Source organism: Nuphar pumila, chromosome 16 (assembly GCF_984573655.1).
Source record: "Nuphar pumila chromosome 16, dmNupPumi1.hap1.1, whole genome shotgun sequence".
NCBI classification, from domain to species: Eukaryota; Viridiplantae; Streptophyta; class Magnoliopsida; order Nymphaeales; family Nymphaeaceae; genus Nuphar; species Nuphar pumila.
This window is the reverse complement of record NC_143264.1, coordinates 82251840-82261984: the sequence shown is the minus strand read 5'-3', so window position 1 is coordinate 82261984 and position 10145 is coordinate 82251840. Positions and strand designations below refer to the sequence as shown.

The 10145-nt window shown below is 38.6% G+C and overlaps 1 protein-coding gene across 1 annotated transcript; it reads right to left on the bottom strand.

The window, feature by feature from the left end:
* Window positions 1-350: 350 nt before the first annotated feature.
* Window positions 351-6048, bottom strand: LOC149813848 (ATP-dependent zinc metalloprotease FTSH 2, chloroplastic). The gene is made up of 5 exons (XM_089992059.1): window positions 5896-6048; window positions 2788-3996; window positions 2326-2639; window positions 1174-1414; window positions 351-826 (listed from the first exon to the last, which is right to left on the bottom strand). Exons 2-5 carry the CDS (start codon window positions 3967-3969, stop codon window positions 488-490), a joined length of 2076 nt encoding a protein of 691 aa, XP_089848185.1. The 5' UTR covers window positions 3970-3996; window positions 5896-6048; the 3' UTR covers window positions 351-487.
* Between the last annotated feature and the right edge of the window lie 4097 nt (window positions 6049-10145).

Sequence of the window (10145 nt, the reverse complement as noted above, 5' to 3'; positions counted from 1 at the left end):
TGTGGCGAGTATGGATCTGCTTGGAATGGTGAGGGCTAAGAAAATTGCGAGTATGGATCCCATCACCTGACATATGATGAGATCCATGTTACATTAAATCCTGGCCATCCAACCAATGGCTAGGTTTAGTCCACATTCTCATCTGGATATGACTTGTCTTAGCGGCCCAGATGTACCAGTTGGACGGCTAGGATCGACACAGTATCCTCTGTATCATATGTCAGAAGACAGGATCCTTTTCTGAAAGTCGTTTGCTGATTCATCAATCAAGATGCGAAGAAGTTTGAAGACTTGAGTTGCAATGCACACATCTAATGAAACTTTATATATACAAAACAGAGAGAGAGAGAGAGAGCAAAAACCTAGCATTTCATAAATTTAATCCAACATAAATTACAGGATCCGTGTATACAAACAGATAAATGTAGGTATGGACAGTTTTAAATGATTTACATGCTGAACAAGATGAGGATTACCTCTAGTTTTCCTAAGCAGAGACTGTAGCCGGTACAGATGGAGGTACCCTGTTCTCGGCAGGAATTTCCACAAACTCGGACAGTATGGCCCTGAACTCATCACCTGCCAGTGTCTCTTTCTCAATAAGTACCTCCACAATTTTATCAATTGCTTCACGGTTGTTCCGGATATGGCTGAGAGCCACTTCATATGCACCGTCTGATATCGTCTTAATAGCTGCATCTATATCTTCTGCAAGCTTTTCGGACATCGAATTCCTCGCCATCATTCTCATGATGACATCACCACTTTGTGCAGCGTCCATTAGGGACCATGGACCAATGTCAGACATCCCAAAGGTAGTTACCATCTGCAAAAATCAGCAATCATATTTGTTATAGCAATGTACCCATTAGAAGGGACTACACCAAGGTTGCAAAAACTGGGAGGGGCTCAGCCAGGAATTGCAGGCCTCTCAAGTCTAAGTAAACCTCACTGGTCTCCAATTGGACTCAGTTGAGAATGGGCTTGGATAGAGGTGGCAGTGGCCCTAATCGATCGGTTAATTGAAATAGCATAAGGCACTGCTATGATAACTACTGAATGACAATGTTGAACAATTAAAATGCAGACAATCTGCTCACTACTTTTTGTAGTGTCGTTCGGTTCCACAGATTACAGAAATTGACAGGAGGCTATCTTGGTGGGCTATATTACCTGCTTGGCCAGACTAGTGATCTGCTGCAGATCACCAGCAGCACCTGTAGTTACCTCAGGCTCACCAAAGATCACTTCCTCGGCAGCTCTGCCACCAAGACCACCAACAATTCTTGCAAAAAGTTGTTGCTTAGATATCAGTGTTGGATCATCAGCTGGTATGAACCAAGTAAGGCCACGAGCTTGACCTCTTGGGACTAGTGTAACCTTTTGTACTGGATCATGCCCTGGAGTTAAAGTACTACAACAACAAATGCTTATCAGCATGTATGATTGAGACAGCTAATAGAAACCGATTCCCATGTATATACCCTATATGAAAGCATATCAAGAGGCACACAAAACAACAAACAAGCAGATACCAGACAAATAGCAACAAGTATACCAATATATATATATATAGAGAGAGAGAGAAGCATAATACAAGTGCTAAATGCTCGCACCCATGCCCAGGAAACATAGTTTTCCGGGATATCTAATTATCACAATATATCATCAGAGGACACCCCACGTTATGCTCTTTTTTTCTCTCTTATTATTTTTAATGCCTGTCCAATGATTTCCAATCAACAAATGAGACCTAAATTTGCTGTAGAAAATCAATTTCTTATGTTTCTTCGATAGATACCTAGTTAGACTCATATTCAAATATTATCAAACTTCACCAAGATCCCCACACAGTGATGAGATGCCAAAGCATGCATGGGGTGTTTCCATTGAAAGATGGTCCAACTTTTCTTCTCATCCTAACTTTTTTTAGGGAAAATGCCAAGAAACAAATTTTGGTAAAACTCGATAATAGCAGAAAATATAAGAGAGAGAGAGAGAGAGAGTAAGGAAAATAAAAACAAGAAAATTCTCCATACTGATAAATGATAAGCATATATTAACTTAAAGAAAAAAAAATATGGGATTATCTCATGACACAATCATGAGAACTTGAAAAAGAAAATGCAAAACAGGAAGAAAAAGAACATCATGGAATTTTTTGGAGTTTTCCTACATGTTGAAAAAAACGCTGCATCAAATGTGAGCATCAAAGAACCATAAATATAGGAATAAGGAGAAACGCTAACCAGTTGACAATTAGATATAGTATGTAATCTATAGTTGTCAGCATAGAGATTATGAAGAAAAGCCAATCATTCTTACCCACAGATTGCATGACCAACTTCATGGTATGCCACAAGGCTTTTGCTTTTGCCATCTGTCATGATTGTTCCCTCCATTCCAGCAACAATCCTATCTATCGAATCATCAATCTCCTTGGAAGAAATAGCTGTCTTCCCACGGCGGCCAGCAAGTATAGCAGCCTCGTTCAAAAGGTTTGCAAGGTCTGCCCCACTGAAACCAGGTGTTCTCATGGCTACCACATCAAGAGAAACATCAGGATCAAACTTTTTGTTGCTAGCATGTACTTTCAATATCTCAGTTCGCCCACGTACATCAGGAACATCCACGCTAACCTACAATAAATAAATTTCCAATTTTTTACATTCTTAACAACTCTAAAACCCACTTGGATGCATGGATTTAAGTCATGTAAACGTGGAAAAAACAAAAAAAAAAAAGGCATAGAAATATGGCCTAGTGAGGGTAGAATATTAGACCGACCTGTCTGTCAAAGCGTCCTGGTCGCAATAAAGCTGAGTCAAGAATATCTGCACGATTAGTTGCTGCAACTACTATAATACCAGTGTTGCCTTCAAAACCATCCATTTCTGTCAAAAGTTGATTAAGTGTCTGCTCTCTCTCATCATTTCCCCCTCCAATTCCTGTCCCTCTCTGCCTACCAACAGCGTCAATTTCATCAACAAAGACAATGCAAGGCGCATTTTCCTTTGCTTTCTTAAAAAGGTCACGAACTCGTGAAGCACCAATACCTACAAACATCTCAACAAATTCGGATCCTGAAATAGAAAAGAATGGAACTCCTGCTTCACCAGCAATTGCCTTGGCAAGTAAAGTTTTTCCAGTTCCTGGTGGACCAATGAGAAGGACACCTTTAGGAATGCGTGCCCCAACAGCAGTGAACCTTTCTGGTTTCTTCAGAAACTCTACCACCTCCATGAAGTCCTGCTTAGCTTCATCTACACCAGCAACATCATCAAAGGTAACACCAGTGTTTGGTTCCATTTGGAACTTAGCCTTTGACTGGCCAAAAGCAAGGGGGTTACCAGGACCTCCAGGCCCACCAATTCCTCCAGATGACTGCCTTGACAGAAGAAACAATCCTCCAATCAAGATCAGAGGGAATGCCAGGTTTCCGATTAAGTTAAACAGGAAAGAACCTGAGTCTTCCTGGGCATTATGAGCAGCAAAGTCAATATTCTTCTCCCTTAACTTCTGAAGCAGCTCTTGACTTAACCCAGGCAGCTGCACTCTCACCCGCTGCACTCGATTACCCAACTCAGGGGAAATTGCCTCAACAATTGCAATAGTACCGTTCTCAAAAAGATCTACTTTTTGCACTCTATCCTTGTCCAAATACTCCAAAAACCTTGAGTATGACATCCGCGAGGATGACACATCTTGCTCATCAGCTTTGGCACGTTTAGGACTCAATAAAGAAGATAAACTAACTCCAGCATTTCCAAGCAACAATTTCAAAAATTCTCTTCTTCCATTGTGCTGCCTCTGCTCCAAAGATGCAGTGGCAGAGACTGATCTAGGAATCATGCTCAAAGAGGGAAGGCCCGAGTAGTGTGGGCATTGTCTGCCATAAAAGGATTTACCAAGTTTGTTATTGCAAGAAGACAGGCTGACTGAAGCTAGACAAGCTGGTGAGGCAGCCATCAGTTCAGGCAAGATCAAGACCAGAAGCTGCAATACAACATAATGGCAATGGAAACCATGGTCAAAAAATATGAAATATGGGAAATAACATAATAATCTCTGGTTATCGGCAGGAAAACAAAATGAAAAAGATGGAAGATTCTATGCCAAAAGGAAATCTAAAAACAATAACAAAAAGTGATGAACATGAAGAACACACATGCAGGTAATCTAAGAAAACTCTAACAACAATATCATTTGGTCACCATATTTGATGAATCACTGTTTTTTGTTCTACATCACACAAGCCAAGGTTTGACATGTGCCGGATTCAAAGAATCAAGGCACTAACATGTACATAAGGAGAAATATGCAAAACCATTTGCAACTTCATGCAAATAAAGCCACTAATAACAGTTCATTCAATACCCATAAGAAAATCAGTCTTTTTTATAACTCTAAACAATCTATACTAAAGAAACTTATTGGATGCACTGAAAAGAACAAGACTAGCAGGGATGCACAAGGAATGTGAAATAGCTGTGCTACTCACGAGAAACTCAAGCACAGATTGCTTACAGACCCAATCAAGATCAAGATCTGGGCTTGTAAAACAACCTCAAGCCAGACCAAGCTTTTAGGGGTAAGTATATGCATAGAACACACATTTTTTATATCCATATGGAGCATTGAACTTGTTATTTTTTTGAGCAAGGAAAACAACTCAGCTTGGTCAGGCTTGCTTTCGCTATCTACAGCGTAAAGAAATTCATAAATTTGCAATTCAAGAATTGTTGGAGTACACTGTGCCAATATCAAGTCCTTGCATTAATCAAAACATAAAAAAGATAGGTTTGATTCTTCATTCTAGCATAATCAGATCAACTAAAATGAAAGACGTGATCCAATTCATTGTGTTTATGCCAGACTTTTTTTTGTCTTTTTTACTAGGAACCTGCCTAGGAACAATGGTTACTTAATGGGCTTCCTCCCTAGATAGTAAACCTTGGGTGAGTGCCCTGTCCCGCAAAGGACAGCCACTGGGGCAAGCCACCAGTATGAACCCAGGGAAAATCGATCCTGGGAAAGACGGCTTGCACCGTCTTCCCAATAACCACCCTCACCACTGGGCAACCCCCGTGGGCTCATTTTTGTGAGACTTTTAGAAGTATCAAAGGAAACAAATATGAATGTATAGCAAACAGACGAGGCATCACTCATTTCAGCAGCAAGCCCTTCAAAACAAGCTTGAAATGTGCAAAATTTTATGGACTGTGCTGCAATTCCTTAGTTCAATAATCATTGTGGGAATCCAATACTTTTTATTCCTGAGAATTATTTGATGAGCATATCCATACCAATTGCATCAAAATTCCTTAATCCAACAAGGTGCCGACGGGGGAAACACATCATAAAGTGCAAATTTTATGTACTAAACATAATCAACAGGGTAAAACACCATAAACACCAGAACTAGGATGAGATTGAACCAAGAACGAAGACGAATAACTCAAGATAACATAAAGGGAAATTAGTTAATCATTGAGATGCAATACCAGTGCCCGTGGTATCGAAATTGTGGCATTCATCAGCTGGGTCATAACCATAATTGTAAAAATACTAATCTACAAAGCCCGATTCAGGCCAAGAGCAAAGATAAAAAAAACAATGCATGTAACGAAGCGAAAAAACAAACAAACAAACTCTTCGTGTTTGGTCGCGACCAATTAAAACAAACACCATCAACAATTGCCTGGTTTTCCAGGATCCAATTTTTAGCTCGCAGAAGGAAAAATTCAAAGCACCAAAATGAATAAAATAAAGCGAAACCCCACGAATTGTTCGTGTTCAGTGGCGACCAACTAAACTAAACGCTATTTCATGATTTTTTTCCTGCACAGAAGAGAGAGAGAGAGAGAGAGAGAGAGAGAGAGAGAGAGAGAGTACCAGGAGGGGTGGAGAGCAGAAGGGTTGCTATTTTCCTTTGCGGAGGGGCAGAGCTGCACAAGGATGTTTATAACAAACGCTGTTTTTTCTCCTCTCTCCTGTTTGCGTTCGGATTTTGTTTTTGTTTAGGGTGGTTGAACGATAGCCACACCTGCTCTTTGGAAAATCTATATTGTCCTTTATTATCTGATTTTTTCCCCAACTTTCACATTCACAAAGACACCGTTTGGGGGTGCCGAGTACACATTGACTAGGAGCGCCCGTTTGTGGTGGAGGACACTACCTTGACGTGGCCTCTTGGCTCCCTAAGCTTTATACTTGGCAAACAATCCTTTCACGCGATATAATAGAAACCAAAAGTCAAGTTCAGTCCAATCAAACTACTAGATTTTTTTTATTTACACAAAAAAAAAAACTACGATCGCTATCCTGACAGCTTAAAACACCGTAGACTTACCCCTTGCTTGCAAGGAGTTGTCAACCAAACTGCCGGTGAACGAGATAAAATCATTAGGGATGGCAGTCGATGGGGGGAAAACGGAGCTCCGCCCGCCTTGCCCCCCCCCCACCCACCACCACCACCACCACCACCACCTCACCCCCCCCCCACACACACACACACACATTGTTCTGTCTTTAATCCCCATCTTGCTCCGCTCCACCCCATCCTCAATCCTTCTTTAGGGATTAGGGATGGCAGTGGACCGGGGAAAGCGGGGGCCCGTCCCGCCTCGCCCCATTTGGATTGAAGGGTATGAAACGGGGATGGAGGCGGGGACAAAGGTTAAAATCCATCCCCGTGCGAGAATGAACTTACACTTTTCCCTGCCTAGCCCTATCCCAGTCCTTCTAAAGGAACCCTGCCCCGCTTCATCCCCGTTTGAACCGGGGATGGAGGACATGAAACGGGGATGAAGGCGGGGTGGAGGTTAAAATTCATCCCTGTGCGAGGATGGAGGTTCTAATCTTGAGACGGGGCAGGAGTGAGGGATGGCAGTGGACCGAGTGAAAACGAACCTCGGTCCATTTGAACCAAGAGGACATGAAATGGGGATGGAGGTTAAAATCAAGACCCGTGCAGAGATGGAGGGCAGTATTTTGAGATGGGGCGGGGGTGAAGAGCTTGTCCCCTGCCCCGGTCCACTGCCATCCCTAAAAACCATCAGACACGTTCAATAGTATTTACTGCTTTTTAGTTTTTAATAATATGTATTAAAACGCAGTCCTCGCGTTTTATACTCACAAGAACTCTGTCTTGTTAACTTGCATGGAGCAACTTGGTCTTTGATTTGATACCAGACTACAATGGTTTTAAATCTACAGGAAGGGTCATTTGCTGCAATGTAGAAGGTGGGTATAAAATAAACCCCAGGAGATTAATTTACCAGAAGACATGTCAGTTTGTAGTTGGTGATGAATAGGAAGAGTTTGTATCCGGTACCGATGCAACAGGAGTGTTTTGATTTAATTGTAGTAAAAGTAAAATTTCAAAATTATGCCTATTTTTAAAAAAAAAAAAACTTCTAAAATTATATAAAACCTGGTTGGAGATTTCATTTTTGTGATTCAGCAAAACATAAACCCGATCATTTGCTATTTGTGTACTGGCTAGAAGGGGTGTGTGAAGTTGCCCGAGATGAAGGACATTGGATAAAATCATATAACTCGCAAGATATATAACACTGCATTTACTGGCCAGCCTTTCTAAGGCATGAAAACTGACAGAACACCGGTTATGTTCGATATGTAACATACCAAAGCCCAATATTTGTTTGGATCTTACTGGTATGTTGTGTTTTAAATGTTGGTTGTTTGATGACGATGTGCAGACAACTTGGACAAATATGGATAATGGTTCGGATTAAGTCATTTTGGATCATATGACCGAGTTCACCCATCATTTTACATGCTTTAACATGCTTATTAAATTGTTTCTTCAAATTTTATAACATTTTCTGCGAAACTTTTCTTTTCCTAATTTTTATTAATTTAAAAAATACTTCTTTTTTTTTTTCTAGGGAAAACCTGATTATCGAACTGCATAAATGTGATCTACATTATTCATTTAGTGAAGATCGATATTTAAATTGCCGAAATTCAACCTGCGTGAAATGTTTTTGGGTGATTAAAAAAAAATCAACGGTGGACAAAACACAAAATTTTGTAATTCAAAAAAAACTTATTTTTTAGTCCAAAAAATATGATCAAATGATTGATTCATATTAAATCTACCATGTTGAATCCATCGATAAGGTCATATTTGATGATAAGACAATAAGAAAGAACATAAATCCTCACCAAAAGTTCTATAAAAACATAAACAAGATAACGAAGAACATAACATAACGAAACTCCTTGATTTGTCTTCTCCCTCATTTCTTTTTTTAGGGAAGGGCATGGCTCGAGATCATCACCACTTGTGCAATTTTGCAAATAGTTATTTTTAAATAAGAACTGCATACCAAATAATAAATTTAAAACCAGTCTTTGCACTTGTGTAGAATGGCAAATCGGATCGTCTTCTCAGGAAACAGGAAATAAGGCACTATTTCACTTAAAACCTCACTTTATTAATATTTCAAAAGAAAATAAAAAAATTACACTATCTTTTCAATTACAATGCGATAAAAGTAAACACGATTAAAATGAAAGCAAATCCTAAGTTAAGCTTAGAACTTTCTCTCTTCAAGCTCAAGTAAAGAGGTAATGATAGATATCCTCCTCTACAAAGAAGTAACTTCTAAGAAAAAATACCTGCAAAACAAAATACACAACTATACATATACTAACAAGACTATTATTAAAATAACTAGGAAGCCCATGGGACTGACAGTTAAAAACTCATACAAATTAATTATAACTAAATTCAAGGACAACTGAAAGGAAATCAATAACTAATTAACAATAAATCTATCAAATTTAACACTACTAAAAAACAAAAACAATGAGATTATACTAATGGTCATAACTTAACAGAAAACTAAATAAAAACACCTTTGTTTTTCTTGACGAAAATCAATGCACACACACACAGACTAGACCTAACTAACACTAATATATCAAATAACACAAAGCAATACCCAAAAACAAAAACAAAAAACTAAACTATTCCACCCAAATTGCAAATAAAGAAAATCTGAACTCGACAGAACTTGTAAACTTTGGACAGAGGACGAGCAAGGTCAAAATAGACCAGAATCTCCTCGAATTTAACATAGACCTAGCCAATATCCTCTAGTTATGTGTTTGTCTTGTCCCTAGATGCAACTCTACAAAAATTCATATGAAATCACACACTACAACGCGAAATTCACTTTATTGATTTCTATATTAACGATAAAATATTTAAAACTAAGCAATTCAATCTAATTAAATACTAATCAGAATGAAGACCATTCAAAAATCAATTTTAAACTAAGAAATAATCACTAACTTAATGACAAAATGTTGGAAATTAATTTAAAACACTGAAAAACTACCCCGCATGATATAGCTATCTACTGCTAACTTAAACAAAAACTCGGCTAATATCGACTAAATCAGACCAAAAATGATAATGATAACAGAATCTGGTGCAAAACAGCAAGATAAAAATAAATTTTAATCTAACTAATATCAAATTAATCAATAAACAATTGAAATTAACTAAGACACGTTAAAATTGCAGGACACGCTAACACTGATTGACGCTATGCTATTAAAGCTAATTTATCTAATTCTAATTAATCTAATCTCAAATAAATTTCAAAAGAAAACTAAAAAATAAATTGATTTAATAAACTAACAGAGAACTACATGCCTAATCTAATTAAACCTATTTTATGCCTAACTACAAGCAGTGGGTGAGAACACTTACCTCAAGGGTTGTCCGACGAATTTTAGGAAGAGAGCAATCTACCTTTCTTGAAAATACATACCCACATTTTTCTCTTGCTACAACATTGATATCCACTTGCTGCACACGTCCCGGAGTCGAGTCTATGAAGGAAAAGATTGATGGAGAAGAAAAGATGGCCGACAGTTGATAGACGGGATTCTTGGTCGTCGACAATGAAGGTAATTGGCATTTTCACGCCAAATTCAATTTAAAGCTCCAAAAGATTAGACCTGTAGCGATTAGATACAAAATACAATAAAAAGAATAAAGAGAACATAAAGATAATCAAGGAGAAAAATGAAAAAGAAAAAGAGAACAAGAAGAGAAAAATATGAAGAAGAATAAGAAAAGAGGCTGGCACGACTATCAAGGC

Excerpts from the sequence above, each read along its gene's own strand:
- LOC149813848 (XM_089992059.1), bottom strand. The coding sequence starts at position 3,969 with ATGGCTGCCTCACCAGCTTGTCTAGCTTCAGTCAGCCTGTCTTCTTGC. Across the intron at positions 1,415-2,325 it reads GTTGGTCATGCAATCTGTGG|TACTTTAACTCCAGGGCATG; the intron begins GTAAGAATGATT and ends TTGTTGTTGTAG. Across the intron at positions 827-1,173 it reads TCACTAGTCTGGCCAAGCAG|ATGGTAACTACCTTTGGGAT; the intron begins GTAATATAGCCC and ends TGATTTTTGCAG.